Source organism: Danio aesculapii, chromosome 8, assembly GCF_903798145.1.
Source record: "Danio aesculapii chromosome 8, fDanAes4.1, whole genome shotgun sequence".
Taxonomy (NCBI): Eukaryota; Metazoa; Chordata; class Actinopteri; order Cypriniformes; family Danionidae; genus Danio; species Danio aesculapii.
In genome coordinates, this window is record NC_079442.1 from 30,317,626 (window position 1) to 30,335,547 (window position 17,922).

General features: G+C 36.0%; 1 protein-coding gene across 1 annotated transcript in view; it reads right to left on the bottom strand.

The window, feature by feature from the left end:
• Positions 1-1,833: 1,833 nt before the first annotated feature.
• The window catches only part of samd10a (sterile alpha motif domain containing 10a), a 34,684-nt gene continuing 18,595 nt past the window's right edge, over positions 1,834-17,922 (bottom strand). The window contains exons 3-5 of the mRNA XM_056463685.1: positions 13,849-14,017; positions 9,364-9,504; positions 1,834-5,149 (exon numbers count right to left, since the gene is read on the bottom strand). Coding sequence (XP_056319660.1) covers positions 5,127-5,149; positions 9,364-9,504; positions 13,849-14,017 — 333 coding nt within the window. The 3' untranslated portion in view covers positions 1,834-5,126. The remainder of the gene's footprint in view (positions 5,150-9,363; positions 9,505-13,848; positions 14,018-17,922) is intronic.

Below are 17,922 nucleotides of genomic sequence, written 5' to 3' on the forward strand. Positions count from 1 at the left end.
AAAGATAAAAAAAATTGTATTATTATATACTACAACTAAATTTGCAAATACACATCTAACTCTATTTAAATAAGACTGTTCAGTTAGGGTTTGTAGAATGATTTGAACACGCAAGAGTGTTCAAAACGAGGTACAAAAAAATTTCAGATATTGAGCAAAAAGTCTACTAATACTGCTCTAACGCCTTCTAGTTTATTTGCACAATTAAATTTCTAATAATCTAAATGAGACAATCAAAGGGTGTTGCCGCGTTATCACAACATATGTTATAATGCAGAAGTGTATTGAATCAGCAACTGAAAGGTCAGATCTCGGCTGGTGATCAGTTAGAATGTGATCTCTCCACAGCGCAGTAATGGGAACACATGTAGTGTCAGAAGGGAAACCTCAGTCTGTAGTTCATTATAATAATAACGCGTCATTAGCGCGCAGCAGCAGCTCTGAAACTGGGACAGGAGGAGGGAGACAAGGGGTTTAACTAATGCAATGCTGATTTATGCTCTTATGATGACTGACTTTATTTCGTTATTAGAGCGGTGAAATATCGCAATTCACCGTATAGTGAATAACTTTTTCAAATGGCAAAAAATGTAATTATCTGGATGTGGGTCAATAACAACGCGTCTAGCAACGTCAGAGAGAGGTTCACGCACTGACGCTTTGTCTTACTGTTATTGTTGTTTCTAGAGTAAAATATGGGTGGCAGACAGCTGTGTTGTGATACCTGTTCGATCGGCTTGAGTGTTTTCTTCTGTACTCCATCTCAAACACAATATTATCCATTCAGACCAGACTCGCCATGAAGCTGCACTCATCCGTCAGCTGTTAATACTTCCCGAAACGCATTATGGGAAATGTAGTTTGTTTGTGATAATGTTTTTGTGGCTTACAATTCGACGCCTTTCAATTCACAATACATCTATTTATTTTCTAACTGATGCGAACAAGTATGGTTTAATGGGCTGGTTGAAAAGAATAAATGATGTTTAATGATTCTAAATGTTTAATGATTCTAAATCTAAAATTAACACCAGTGCATTCAAAAAACGAATCAAACTATGGAAATGGATGGTAAGTCCTACAGGCAGGAAGAGTTTGAGAAAGAAAACCTGGCAAATATCTTAAAATACAACATCTACACAATCTTAAGGTGACGTAACCATAGAATATAGACCAACGTGGAAAAATCTTTAGGCTACATGTGATGGTTTCCGTCAAGATGGATTCACGATTTAACAGAATGATTTCTGTGAAGTATGAAATATGATCATTACTCATGGATTAAAACATTCAGGCAATCCCAAAACTAGTGTTGCTAAATATAATTTTATGCAGTTCCACCCTTATGAAGATTAACTTAAAATAGCTGAAAAGTTGCCATTCGTTGATGCATTAAATCTTGGTATTGTTTATTTATTGTATATTGCACATTAATTTTTGTGCTGCAAAATTCATAACAGTTTCACATAACCCAGCATTCTGAGCTGTCCAGAATTCAGCATTAGCCTAAATATTATGGCCTAAAACTGTACCTGAAAATAGTTGGCCAACACTAACAGCAAATTTACAATAGCTGACCAACATTTTCAAATAGGCAAAGCAACTTCTTCACAATGGTTCAGTGGTATAGAAGTTTAATAGTCTATAAATAATAGAATTGAAGTGATTGAACCTGAGCTGTAAGACTGGAAAACTTTAGCACTTCTTATGATAAAAGAGCACTTTAAAAAACTGGGATTCTTGAAGTTTCAAAGCTCAAAAGCCATTATCTTGTAAGAATGACCTATATAAAACAAATGATTACAGAAAAAGAAAACCCCTTCTCTTTCAAAATTCTGATTAAAGTTGTGCAGGCATACTTTATTTTAAATAAAAAGCACAAAACAGCAAAAGCTGCAGCTTGTTTGTGGTATTGTTTGTCTCTGAACTAATTCCCCCGTCTCTCTCTCTCTCACACACACACGCACACACACACGCACACGCACACACACACACACACACACACACACACACACACACACACATACAAACAAAGTAAAAAAAGGAACAGAAAAAAAAACATTTGTATAAAGATCACAAGCATTCTGTGTTAGAATAGAAATAATTTAAATGTAAAATGTAGGAAGCAAAATCATTTGGATGTGATGGTAAATACAAATATACACTTAATAATTTAAAATGGCAAGATCAATAATCAAATTAAGAATGTTTGCAATCCATTAGAACAGTCTACTGCTCCTGTAGGTCTGGAAACCAATGATATGTATGAAACAAATTATAGGACTGCTTTAGCAAATTTAGAAATACATTTATTAGTTATGGGTTTGAGTAAAATCTTATTTATCTAATTCTTTGAAGGTCACAAATCATTTTAAATAAAACTATTGTCATTCAGCATTCTTTGCAGAATTGGTAAAAAAACAAATGTGTTCATTTGTTATGACTAAAAATCAAAGTTACTCTATAAAATGTTGATAGTATACACTCACTGACCACTTTATTAGGTACACCTTACTAGTACCGGGTTGGACCCCCTTTTGCCTTCAGAACTGCCTTAATCCTTTGTGGCATAGATTCAACAAGGTACTGGAAATATTCCTCAGAGAATTTGGTCTATATTGACATGATAGCATCACGCAGTTGCTGCAGATTTGTTAGAAGCCATCAACCATCACAAGATGGGTACACGGTGGCCATTACGGGATGGACATGGTCAGCGACAATACTCAGGTAGGCTGTGGCGTTGACACAATGCTCAATTGGTACTAATGGGCCCAAAGTGTGCCAAGAAAAATGCCCCTACACCATTACACCACCACCATCAGCCTGAATCGTTGATAGAAGGCAGGATGGATGCATGCTTTCATGTTGTTTATGCCAAATTCTGACCCCACCATTTGAATGTCACAGCAGAAATCGAAGACAGGCAATCAGAACTCATCAGAACAGGCAACATTTCTCCAATCTTCTATTGTCCAATTTGGTGAGCCTGTGCGAATTGTAGCCTCAGTCTCTTGTTCTTAGCTTACAGGAGTGGCACCTGGTGCTGCTGCTGTTGGCCATGTTCTTTCAAGTAGAAAAAAGTAGCCCATCTTCTGCTGCTGTTGCCCATCTGCCTCAAGGTTTGACGTGTTATGCTTTCAAATATGCTCTTCTGCATACCTCGTTTGGCACCCGGTGTGGTCTTCTGCTGCTGTAGCCCATCTGCCTCAAGGTTCGACGTGTTGTTCTTTGTAAGGAGTGGTTATTTGAGTTACTGTTGCCTTTCTGTCAGCTCTAACCAGTCAGGCCATTCTCCTCTGACCTCTGGCATCAACAAGGCATTTGTGCCCACAGAACTGCCACTCACTGGATATTTTCTTTTTCGGACCATTCTCTGCAAACCCTAGAGATGGTTGTGCGTGAAAATCCGAGTAGATCAGCAGTTTCTGAAATACTCAGACCAGTCCATCTGGCACCAAAAACCATGCCAAGTTCAAAGTCACTTAAATCCCCCTTCTTCGCCATTCTGATGCTCAGTTTAAACTGCAGCAGATCATCTTAACCATCTCTACATGCCTAAATGCATTGAGTTGCTGCCATCTGTTTGGCTGATTAGAAATTAGCGCTTACAAGCAGTTGCATTAACGGACAGGTGTACCTAATAAAGTGGCCTGTGAGTGTATTTTCTGAAGTAAAAGCACTGGTGTATTGTCTAAAAATGTAGGTGACATGCCTAAAACATGGCACATTTTTTGACTTTTTTTATTTTAGACAAAAAATAACAATATTTTTATTTTAAATGATAAAGATTATCCACATTTGTTTACTAAATAAAACCAACTTATGTGTTACTCAAACACATATTGCAACTATGAATTATAAATCCCATAACTGTAAATTGCAAAATGCAAATTTGATTTTAATACGTCATCAGCAAATGTGAAAAAAAAAAGCATTCAAGGAATGTACAGTACAATCCAGATTTAAAACACAAACAGTTCTGCCCTTGGGTAAAAGCACATCGTGTTATTTGAACGTGGCTTAAAAACATTTTCCTAATTTCTGTGCTTTAAAATAAAAATCTTACACATCAATGCATTTCCCAATCAAACTGAGTCATGGTGTCACAACACTTACCACTCCATGTTAAAATACCAAGCTCCTATCATTACTTAAAATGACACACCACTCAATAATGCTGGGGTACAGTTTCATTGTCTACAACCACCTTCAAGTTTTCTCACTTTATAATCTTGATCTTTTGATGTTTTTTTAAACAGTCTCTCAGGCAAGTCCTAACCCGAGTCTCTTTTTAAGGGAACAATGGAGAATGTCATGTGTTTGCCTTAACTTCACATCTGTCATCTGCGATTCTCCCAGGCTTAAAGAGCTTTGTAATTTACATAACATAAATACAGCCTCTGTGTCCAAAGATGCTTATCATTTCAGTGTAAATGCTGTTGTCATTATCATACGGTCAAACTAGTTTGGACGCATTTTATCTCTTCATTCTCAGAAACAGAATCTCTTAACAGAAGAAACTAAAAAGAAACAATCAACCCATACATCCTATAGCCAGATGTCAGAAAATGGAGGTTTAGGTGCATCTCTGATGAAAAAAAGAGATACTACAGGAAATATAATACTAATACAATTGATTATGCAATAGTCTTGATGGACATGTTCACATTCCAGCAGAAAATAGTCAACAATCCAGTTTTCTACAGGCAAAATGTTTTTGTAGTTCTTGCACATACTGATAGCATTACCAGACATCCAGGTTACCACTGAGCCTCTTTCAACTGGATCAGAGATTTTGTGAAATCCAGGGAGCTTTGGCACAGACAGCTGCGTCCACCTTCATCAGATATAGATTCAGCATTCCTCTGCATCTTGTGTTTGCATTTTGAAGCAGATCTGGGGTAGATAAATCAATGGGTGTTAGAGAAAGCTCCTTTTTTTTTTAAGGTTTCCATAAGCATGATAAGGATTTGGGGGTTGAGCGGTGTAAGTGAAACCGGTCCCTGTGTATCCCAGTCCCTGACAGCTCCAGTCAAATGTCTCTGGCCTCAACCTGACCAGACATATTGATGTCCCTTCAGAGTGCAGGCGGTCTGGAAGAAGAACCACACGCATGGGTGAAGCTATGACAGGTTTCCAGAGAGCCCTAGAGAAGAGAGTGAAAGTGAAATAGAGTGAGGGATGGAAAGAAAATATCAGGGACACATATCAGGGGCTCGTTTTTAAAACTCTGCTTATAAAAACCTTCCTAAAGTTTTTATTTATTAATTTATTTATTTATTAATGGCTCAAATGATGATTTTAAATTAGTTCGATTAAGTCAGGATTAATTTATTTTCATTTATTCATTGAGTTTGAATATTTTACTGCTCAAGTTTTATATATTCTTTCAGGTTTATACATCTAGAGCAGGGGTGGGCAAACTCGGTCCTGGAGGGCCGGTGTCCTGCACAGTTTAGCTCCAACTCTAATCAAACACACCTGCTTATGAATTTCTAGTGATCTTGAAGACACTGATTAGCTTGTTCAGGTGTGTTTGATTAGTGTTGGAGCTAAACTGTGCAGGACACCGGCCCTCCAGGACCGAGTTTGCCCACCCCTGATCTAGAGCGTTCATACTAGGCAGGTTTTGTTTTGATGTTAGCAAGTACTCACTTTTGGGGATTTACAGTACACCTACCTAACTTTAAACATCAACAGTTCTTGACCCCAGTAAGCTACAAACGCATATTAGGTATCATTGGAAAGAAGACACTTTGGGATTTACTGTGGTAAAGGTTCATGCTCAAAAATATAAAAAGTTATACATTATGCAGTCATGAAAAAAAAATTGTATTGTGTTCAATATTTGTTTTTCCTTATACAAACACAGGAAATCATTAATGTAATGTCCTAGAAAAAAATATACCTTGAAAGTAGGGCTGCTCGATCATGGGAAAATCATAATCATGATTATTTTGGTCATAATTATAATCACGATTATTCAAAATGATTACAGTTTAAGTCAAATATATATATTTTTTTAAAATAAATATTTTCCAAATTCAATTCAATTCAATTCACCTTTATTTGTATAGCGCTTTTACGATGTAGATTGTGTCAAAGCAGCTTCACATAGAAGATCATAATAAATTGGAGCAGTGTAGTTCAGTTTGTAGTGTTTAAGTTCGGTTCAGTTTAGCTCAGTTCAATGTGGTTTAAAAATCACTACTAAGAGTCCAAACACTGGACTCAAATGATGTTTAAGAGAAAGGAATTTTTCACAGTATTTCCTATAATATTTTTTTCTTCTGGAGCTTATTTGTTTTATTTTGGATAGAATAAAATCAGGTTTAAATATTATGGAACCTATTTTAAGATCAATATTAATAGCTGCCTTAAGCAATATATATTTTTGATTGTCTGCAGAAGAAACTAGTGTTATACAATCACTTGCCAAATTACCCTAATTAAGCCTTTGTATCACACTTTAATCTGAATGCTTGTATTTTGAAAAATATCTAGTAAAATATTAAGTGCTGTCATCAAAGCAAAGTTAAAAGAAATTAGTTATTAGAAATGAGTTATTAAATCTATTATGTTTAGAAATGGGTTGAAAAAAATCTTTCCATTAAACATATATTGGGGGAAAAGGGTCGCTAATAATTCAGGAGGGCTAATAATTCTGACTTCAACTGTATATATACACAGTTATTTCCCTCCCTGTAAATAAGGGAAATAAATACAATAAAATAAAATATGAAACAAACTGTGCTTTAAGCATATTTACTGTAAGACAAAAACTTTAATTATAGCTACAAAAGTCCTTCAGTCAAGAGCAGTGAGTGATTTTGTCCTTTTGTTGTTTGATTAATAATGAAAAAAGCAGGAATACTGTGCACTGTCACTTTAAGAGCAGTGCGGTTCTGTTAATGGTTTCTCTTTCTCATGTCTTTTGATTCTCAACTCATTTGTTTATTACACAAATAACTATCACTAAACACCACGTTTTGACACCTGTTTGACCATTAAAGAGCTTGCATTAAGATGACTTTAGATGTGTGTGCTTTGCTCGTCTCTGAGACTGAGCACGCGCACACACAACAGCATGCGGTCTCATTCGCGCTTTAAAAACATGAATGATTCAAATGTACATCAATGAACGATGCGTATCCCATGCTGCAAAAAGTTACATTATCGTACAAGCTTTTAGTAATTTTTACGTGAAACTGAGCTTTGCCGAGCAACAAATGTGTACAACTGGAAAGGGGGCGGTATATGATGCAATAATCGTTCATTAATGTTATTTCATAACAGTTAGAAGCCAAAATCGAAATCGAAACAGAATTTTTGATTAATTGCACAGCTCTCCTTGAAAGCCAAGTGTTTCATGATTTATATTTCAAATTTGCTTAAGACAGCATGCAAAATGAGATTTCTGTAAAAAGTTTTCCAAGGCTCTATCGGTGTCCTTCTTTCCCTCACCGTCAGGCATTTTCTCAAAAATAACCATCCCAAACCAAAACAGTAACAGTTGCTGAATAATTCGGTCCACATTCACAGTTCATGTATCTTTAGAACAAAACAGTTTGGGCTTTATTAGCCATCATCTAGAGTTTATAATGCTCAAAATGAAAAAAGTTATAGATGCTTAAGTAATGTAAAATAATTCCACCACTCTAAACATTTATTATTTCCTAAACAAATATATGAAATTAGTCCTTGAGCAATACAGAAAAGTAAGAGGTCTAAAGCCACACATCTCCTGAGTATATGTTATCCGGAGCTGTTCGGCTGACATACGACCCCCTACACATATATGTACAACACACATCTGAACAACAACAAAAAAACTAAACAGGACAATATGCATAAACAGAACAGAAAATGCAATTATATCAGCTTTTTTTCTTATTCACAATGTTGCTCATTACTTTTTAATACAGTTCTCCTTGCAGCAGATCCTCATTTGTGTGTATGACAGAGATAATCCTGCTGCTGTTTTGACCTCAATACACATTTTATAAGCTCTTTGCAAGTTCTTAAATAATAACGTACACGAAAACACCGAGAGTGTTAAGCCCAGCACAGAGCATTGTTTAGGAATTCTTGATAAGTTCACTCACAAAATGTACTCCATGTTTTGTGTGTCTGTGAATTTTTCTATGTGTGCATGTGCTGCTTTTTTGCACATCTTTTGCACAGGTTCTAAAGGGGTGACATTTTAGAAGGATAATTTTGGCAGGACAAACTTAATCTTTTGTTTTATCCTTGACACAAACGAATTAATAATTCTGGAAAGTGTGAAAAAGCCTAATGTTAGCTTCATTTAAAAAAAATAAAGCTAAAAAGCTAAATATTATTTTAATCACTTCTAATGATTTCAAGAGTTCACACTTAGCTAATGATTGATTATAAAGAGATCAATTCACTTATGACGCATGTTTTTGGACTCTGGGAGGAAACTGGAGAACCAGGGAAAAACTCATGCAAGCACAGGGAGAACATGTAAACTCCACACAGAGATGACAAATGGCCTGTTAAGGATTTGAACCAGTGTAGTTCTTGCTGTGAGGCAACAGTGCTAACCACTGGGCCACTGTGCCACCCTATAAAGGGAAACGTGGAGGTGTAGGGGTGAAAGGGGTGATTCTTCAAGGCAAAAATAACTGAAGTAAGAAACTCTGGTTATTTGTAGTGAGTTAGGAGTCATCCGATTGGTGAATCATGCATTAGTTGATGTAGCACCAGCTGTGATCAATCATAAGCACGTGCTCCTCTCAAAATTAGTTTATAAATACTTTTCACTTATCACACACAGCACAACAGCTAATATATATATATATATATATATATATATATATATATATATATATATATATATATATATATATATATATATATATATATATATATATATACACACATACACACATGGGCATATGTAACTGCCATTACGTTGTTGCAAGAGTAAGTTATTTGATGGACCCAGACATCAAAAATCCAAATCATCTGCATTACAGTATAAAATAGCACTGATATTGGAAGAGATAACCAGGCACCAAATCACACCACATTTAATTTTCACTATGCTAGCATTATCGCTTCAGGTTATGCCACCTGCTTCAGTCTTTCTTCCTCATTTTTGCTCTTTATTCACACACAAACACTTGCAGAAAAATCTTTAAGGAGACTTCCCATAGACAAGGATTATTATACTGTAAACTAAACCCAACCCTAACAGGAAACATTCTGCACATTTACAATTTTAAAATACTTTAATACTTCCTCCACAAGGAAGTACGCTATGTCCCCACAAGGTCAAAATTGATTGGTATTGTTAGATCTACAAAGTTTAAGAAATAAAAAGCACACACACACCTCTGCTTAGCAGCTGTAAGTTGCGCCCTTCCTCTTGTACTTGCAGTTGCAGAACCTGCTGGAGAAGCTCTTGTCTCAGAGTCTCCTGAACCAAACCCATCCGCTCCAACTTCTCACCATTCAATCTCAAGAGAGCGCGGCCTAACAAAGTGATAGAAGAGAGACAATTTTAGTCGGCAGTAGCTCATCGGAAACACAAAAAGCTCCGGATCCTCTGCATTATGTATGCACTGTTTTGTTGGCAGCAACAAACATGTTACAGCATTCGCAAATCCGCCCTGGGTTATTATCTCCATGCTCTCAGTGATCTTTGCATGTGAGGCTATATGGAAACATGCGGTGTGGAAATGCCTGCCTGAGGGCTTGGGACACCCCGGGTTCATTTCCCGCTTTGTATACAACTGAGCCTCACATGCTGCGACTCTAAACAATTTAGTCCACAGCCTTGCAGAAAAAACCTCTGCGCCGGCCTTTTGTCCTCATGTTTTTCTCCTTTTCTCTGGATCTCACCCAGCGTGTCAGTGATCTGGACGTTTGTGTCCAGTAGATAAGGATTGTGGGGGCCGAGGAGTCGCACGGATCCCTTGTGAGGGAAAAGGTTTTGAAGGAGTGAGTGGGAGAGAAAGCGGACAGAATGCCAGTGAGTGGAGCACTTTGACACGCTCAGATATGAGCCATATATTCAGAATGCAACTCTTCAAACTCAAGGAAAACATGGTGAAATAATGATGAAGGACGTTAGTATGGCCAGCAAGTCCTAACTTTAGGAAAAATAGTTTTTTATTGATGTAGGAAAAGAGAAGTGACCTTGTTGTGGTCGAGGGGTCAAGGTTTGGTTGGTTTGCAAGGACACCTTTGCTGTTTCTAGTAGATTGTGAAACTATTATGTTTGGCAGCAAATTTCCCCCCACTGATGGCCAAGGAAAAAAACTCTACATACAAACTCTGTGGTCAGTCAGTTTTTAGCCAAAATACAGAAAAGCAGAATTATTTTGACATATTATTATAACTTTTTTGGATTCTTTTTTTTTTTAATTATTGAACACTTTGATTTTGAAAAAAGCCTGAGATCCCCCCACGCCCCCCCATGAAAAAATTCAAATAAAATAAAAACAATAATACTGTAATAACATGTACAAAATCAGGATTGAAACATATTTTATACATTCTCTCTCATATTTAACCAAAATTGTACAGTTTTTTTACTGGCACCATTTATTTTGGCTGTGGTGTATGTCCAGTAGATAGAGCCTCCATGATAGATCAGCTGGAGCAGATGGATCCAGCCATATTTTCAGGATTGCTTTTTTGCAGCAGTCAGAGTAACTGACAGAATCCTTCTTTGGTTGATGGATAAGGAGAGTGATAACTCGTACAGCATGAGAAAAAGCAATGGGTCACATTGGATCTGAGATATCATTACAACTTTTATTAATTTTGAAATGCCATTTATTCCTGTGATATTTTTGTGACATATAATCCATGATCCATATAATATATAATAATATATATTTAGTGACATATAATCCATGAGAAGTTGACAATATTTTTATAAAATAAGTATCTTTGTATTATTATGATCAAAGCTGAAAACAGTTCAGCTGTTTAATATTTTTTTGTGGAATTTATACATTTAATCATTTGGGCTGTAGGCACACAGACTTTTAATTTCAGCCAGGCAGCCTCAGCGCTTCCGGTGAACTGTCTTTCCATTATAAAATTGCCATTTAAGGTTTTAAGGTTTTATTTCTTTGAAAACCAGCGATATTCAATGCCTGATAGATATACAATATAAAGTGGGGCTCGGATCGGACAAGAAGCACTGCATTAAATCGCATTTTCCACTGCCACGTCTTTAAAAAAATGACCATTTATTTTACCCCAGTATTTTCAATAGCGTTTCTGTGCTTGAATAAATAACTACCATTTAAATAACGACAATTATTATTTGATGAATAGAACTTCCAGAAAAGAACAGCCTTACTTGTAACATTTTTATCACAATGTAAAGAATCGTTTACTATGTTAAAATGGTACTATACACAGCTTTAATATTCTTACACTATGTATAGTATATAATGTCACGTATATATATATATATATATATATATATATATATATATATATATATATATATATATATATATATATATATATATATGGCAACAGATACTATATTACCAGTGCACAAATTCATTTTTAGAAGTCTGCAAAAGCAGAAAAAAACCTAAATGACATACATTATGTGATTCAGATGTATGGCTCAAAAACAAACTGATAATTCATACAGTGCTCAGCATTATTGAGTATACACTAATTTTAAAAATGTTTTAAAAAATATTTTTATCAATTTCTCAGTGAATAAAGACAATGTATTTTGTTGCATTTAAACAAAATAGATTTATTAAACAGATATATTTACTAAAATAATATTTTAGCCACCAAACACATTTAGAAATTGAAAGATAATACAATTAAATTCAAGCAAAAAAAAATTCAAAAAAAAAAATTACAACCTAAAAAATTTCATAAAATTTTTCTAATTTTTTGCTTCTCTTGATTTTTCCTCTTTTTAAAATTTGCATCTTCTATTTTTCTATAACATATAAATTTGGGTGTACTAATTTTTGGATCTTTGGATAAGCTCCAGATTTGGATTTAGTACTGACTAATCTAATGTATCTACACAAATATAATATTGTATAGCTTCCTATTAAAAATATTAATTTAAAAGATAGATTTGTGAGGGGTGGACTTGTATATCCTGTACACTGTAGAGATGGCAGATTTCTAAACTCATTTTTTTCATGGGTCTTCCACAAAGGCAAGGACATGTAGATTATTGTAAAATATAAAAATGAATCAAAGAGTAAATGATTGTGAACTGTAAAATGAAAAAGTACCAGTTCTTTGACAATATAGGCATTTTCTGGAGAGTAGATGAGCACAAGTTGGCTGACCTTCGGCTGAAAGGATAATGCCTCTGTCAGACCACATGACATTCAGTGGATGTGTTGGTGTCCAGGGATTGGCTGAACTGCTGATCATGCAGTACCTTTAAACTTTTTTATGCAAGTGACATACTTATTCTAAAACTTCACAGTGACCACTGTGAAAAAATGAGTTTGTTCCATAGTGCTTTTGATTTGTTTTTGAGTATAAATAACCAAACATAATTAAATCAAGATGCATTTGCTTGAGAAGCAAAATAGCAAGACTTTTTTTCAACTACATGATTATGGAAATTAATGACTTTTCAAAGGTTTCCAAATCTCTCAAAATATCTTTTTTTGTGTTCAACAGAGAAAATGAACTGAAATGAAAATGAATTGTGAATAAATAAAATAAAACAAAATAAAAAATACAAAATAAAATGAAATGAAATAAAATAAAATAATTGGGTGATCATTTTTGGGTGAACAACCCTTTATAGTGACTTTAATTAGACTTTTAAAGTTTTAGACATTTTTTTTGTACAAGAACAATACATTTAGACCTTTTTCAATCAAAGTCCAATGCTAAATGTTACTTTCTACCTGTAGTTTCTGGAGAGGTTGATGTTGTTTTTAAAGTTATTAAAACTTGTAATTTTGATACATTTTGCAAAAAGCAAGACAATATCATAATATCCTAAATATCTAGCCTGATCTCACGAGAAAACAAAAGTATTTTATGTTTTGTCAGTTTAGTGGCTAATTCATACGAATTTGTACGAGTTCAGTCATATGAAATTGTACGATTTTAAAAAGGAGGCGTGGCACCTAACCCCACCCCTAAACCCAACCGTCATTGGGGGATGAGGGAATCGTACTAAATTGTATGAATTAGATTGTACGAATTCATAAGAATTAGCTACTAAATCAAAAAGTTACGAATTGCCGTGAGATTGTGTTGAATAATAATGTGTTTTGAATTATCAGCTGTAGTCCACCCAAAAAGATGTAAAGACATGAAGATGACTTTTTATTACTTAGTACAGCATTAAAAAAGATAAAACTTGTTTTGGCGGAAACTGGTCTCTCAGTTATACAGTATACAGGCAAAATAAAATTAATATACTAATCAAACCAGTATGTTTTACAATACAATTTTTTTTGCCAAATCTATGGATAGTGTTGTAAATAATGTCAAGTTTCTTCCACAGACAGATCATTTTTCTTCATGAGACCACAATGCACCATCAGGAACCATGGGTATTAAGCAATTTTGTCTGTTTATGTTTGTTTTACTCTCAAAGTGCCCAAAGCCATTGACTTGCTTTTTTATAAATCATAAGGGACCATAAATTAACATTGATACATTTGTTAAATAACATTTTAATTAAAATTTTACATTTTTTTGGGCGAACCATCCCTGAGTTTAAAGTGCTGTTGATATAATGTTATTATATGAATATGCAGTTTCCTATGAATAATGGCTTAAATGAAAAATGCTATTAAGTATATATTTTTTGTTTTATTGTGTGTTTTGCATTGAATTGCACACCTGTAATGGCGTGGTGGGAGAAGGCTTCCACATAGGTCAAGTAGTTGTGCGGACAGTGTTTCTTCAGCCATCTGCACACGTCCTGCTGAGACCACAAAACCACTGGCCTGGAGAGACACGGCAAGGTGGGGCTGGTGTGGTAAACGGAGTAAGATTCACCTGAACGTAACTGAAAGAGAAAGAAATAGAGCATGGTACAAAGAGAAAGACAGGGAGGCTAATTTAAATATGCATTTCAGCGAGAAGTAGGATAGAAAAACAAAATCTCTGAATGTGACAGAATTATATCCGTCCTTCCGGAGTCCTACTGTGCGTGAATGCAGGACTTTTTATAGCACAACTGATTCAAAACCAATCTCTGTAATAAAAAAGAAACAGATAAACAGCTCTCCTCCTTCCCACAACCTCTGGGAAATAAACTTTAAAAGCAGAATAATAATAACTATTTTCCATCTCATGCATCGGCACTGATTAAGATGGATGTTTTCATCTGATTGGCCGCAAAACAGATTCTACACATAAATGAAGGCTGTTCTAGAACGATTAGCATTCGTTACAATGGCTGCTCTAGTGACGCGAGCCACAATAACACTCGCTTGACCTTCAGCCCAGCCTTCCATATGATTGCATAAATAATTATGCTTATATGAAATCATCCAGCAAAGATAATTCCCGCAAATCATTTATATTTAGAGCCAGTGAGAGTTCATGAGGGCTAATGAGACTGAGTTTAGTGCATCTGTGACCTACAAAAATGATGCTGTTTACTGTGACACCAAAAGAAGCATTACAAATATTTACACACCATTCAGTCCGTGGTTTTTGGTGTGAAATATGCATTAAAATATAGATACTTTTAGCAAGACTACAATAAATTCATCAAAAAGTGTTTATAATGTTCCAGATTATTTATATTTTGAATAGAAGCTGTTCTTTTCACTGTGTTCTTTAAGAAATACTGGAAAATAAACATTAAGCTTTCCATAGTAAGTGTTTTCAACATAACAATAAGCACCAAATCAGCATATTAAAAAAAAATTCTGAATGACTTCTAGAGTAATGACTGCTAAAAATGTATTCTTTGATTCATTTTGATTCACATGAATAAATTACATTTCAAAATTTAAGTAAGTTGAAAAGAGTCATATTAATAAATTAATACAGGATTACTGTTTTTTTTAAATGCTGCTTTGGTAAGCATAAAGTACATCATTGATTATATTAATCAGTTTCTATACCTGAAAACTGTTAGATACTTGAAAAACCTGAAAAGCAATGTTCATTTTATTTGTATCTTTGCTATATTGTACTATTTTCTTTAATGAGCATAATATATACACTCACCGGTCTCTTTATTAGGTACACCTGTCCAACTGCTTATTAACGAATTTCTAATCAGTCAATCACATGGCAGCAACTTTATGTATTTAGGCATGTAGACATGATCAAGACAATCTTATGCAGTTCAAACCGAGCATCAGAATGGGGAAGAAAGGGGATTTAAGTGACTTCGGACGTGGCTTGATTATTGGTGGCAGACGGGCTGAGTATTTCAGAAACTGCTGATATACTGGGATTTTCACGCACAACCATCTCTAGGGTTTACAGAGAATTGTCAGAAAAGGAGAAAATATTCAGTGAGTGGCAGTTCTGTGAGGGGCAAATGACTTGTTGATGCCAGAGGTCAGAGGAGAATGGCCAGACTGGTTACAGCTGATAGAAAGGCAACAGTAACTCAAATAACCACTTGTTACAACCAAGGTATGCAGAAGAACATCTCTGAATGCACAACATGTCAAACCTTGAGGCGGATGGGCTACAGCAGCAGAAGACCACACCGTCTGACACTCTTGTCAGCTAAGAATAGGAAACTGAGGCTATAATTCGCACAGGCTCAGCAAAATTTTATAATAGAAGATTGGAAAAACGTTGCCTGGTCTGATGAGTCTCGATTTCTGATGCAACATTCGGATGGTGGGGTCAGAATTTGGCGTCAACAACATGAAAGCATGAATCCATCCTGCATGGTATCAACAATTCAGGCTGGTGGTGAGGGTGTAATGGTGTGGGGGATTTTTTTGGGCACACTTTGAGCCCATTAATACCAATTGAGCATCATGTCAACGCCACAGTCTACCTGAGTGCTGACCATGTCTATCGTCTAGCAGGATAGCACGCCATGTTTTAAAGCGTGAATCATCTCAGACTGGTTTCTTGAACATGACAATGAGTTCACTATACTCAAATGGTCACAACAATCACCAGATCTCAAACCAATAGAGCACCTTTGGGATGTGGTGGAACGCGAGATTCACATCATGGATGTGCAGCTGACAAATCTGCAGCAACTGCGTGATGCTATCATGTCAATATGGATCAAAATCTCTGAGGAATATTTCCTGTTGAATCTGTGCCACAAACGATTAAGGCAGTTCTGAAGGCAAAAGGGGGTCCAACCCGTTACTAGTCAGGTGTACCTAATGAAGTGGCCGGTGAGTGTATACCGAACCATACTGAAACCATGACCATAAAACCATGAGCAATATGTGCAATATTAGCATCTATATTATACATTATATTTTCTATTTCTTAATGTGTTGGGTCGCCGTGAATTTGGTGTCCTGATGCAAAACTGGTTTCACAAAAGAACTAATTTTCAGTCCCCGCGCTTTGCATATTTCCTTCCTTTCCCCAGTGTTCCATTTCATTAACAGTCATTTATCCTCGCAAAATCACAGTTCTCCATTTTCTCCCTTCTCCCTCTATTTGTTTTGTTTTTCTAAGCCATTTGCCGCCATCTGTACCCCATCCCTCAAGTTCATCTTCAATTTTCTTTCTCCTTCACAGTTTTTGCCCCAACTCCCTCACTCTCATTCTCTCTCTTTCTCCCTCAGGCATTTTTCTACTTTCTGCCTTTGCTGTGTTTGCCCTTGAGGGCAGCGGGGAATTCTTTCTTTCTGCAACAGCAAGAAATCGCACACATACATTTTTGCACATGCACATACATGTATTCATGTATTCATGCATGCATGCACACATATTGGCTGAATAAGTGAGTGTTCCATTCATTGGTTTTGGGTGTGATGCACAGCTCTCTAATAGCTGTCTCTGATGCTCTCTGTAGAGCATACAGTATGTAAGCACACTGAGCACATCTCCCACTTTACAGTATATGACTTCTGTTAGTGTCACCATTAAGTTAAAAATGAACATTTGCTGTTTTTTTTAAACAAAATATTACAGTCTTAATCTTAAAAGGACCACAAAACACTAAACTACATCTACTGACATTTTAATAAAGGAGTTTTTGTTGGACAATTTTCATTCATTTTCCTTCGGCTTAGTCACAGTTTCAGAGGTTGTCTACAGTGGAATGAACCGCCAACTATTCCAGCATATGTTTTATGCAGTGGATGCCCTTTTCAGCCCTAACCCAGTATTGGGAAACACCCATACCACCCTGCAGCCCAAGACCGGTTACTCACTGAAGCTAAGTAGAGCTGAAAACAGCGTAAAGTGAAGGGGACACCATACTGTCAGTAGGCGCCGACATTAAACCAAGGTCCTGACTCTCTGTAATCATTAAGTAGGGGGGTATACGTACAGTAGCTGGTGTATGGTGAGCACATTGGCGCCGTTGTCCTGTGGCTGCCGTCGCATCATCTAAGTGGATGCTGCATACTAATGGTGGTGTCGTGAGACCCCCTCATGATCGTGAAGCACTTTATATGTATATGTATTTACTATATAAATACACATTACATACACTCTCATTCACACACTCATACACTACGGCCAATTCAATTTATTCAATTCACCCATAGTGCATCTTTGGACTGCTGGGGAAACTGGAGCACCCAGAAAACACCCACGCAAACACTGGGAGATTTTGCAAACTCCACACAGAAATGCCAACTGGCCCAGTCGGGACTCAAACCAGTGACCTTCTTGCTGTGAGGCAACAGTGCTAACCACTGAGCCACCGTGCTGATTGTACTTGCACATTTTTTTAGGATAAAATGGTTTGTTTTAAATGTATTTGCACTAAATTTGTCTTTCAGATTAAATATGTAC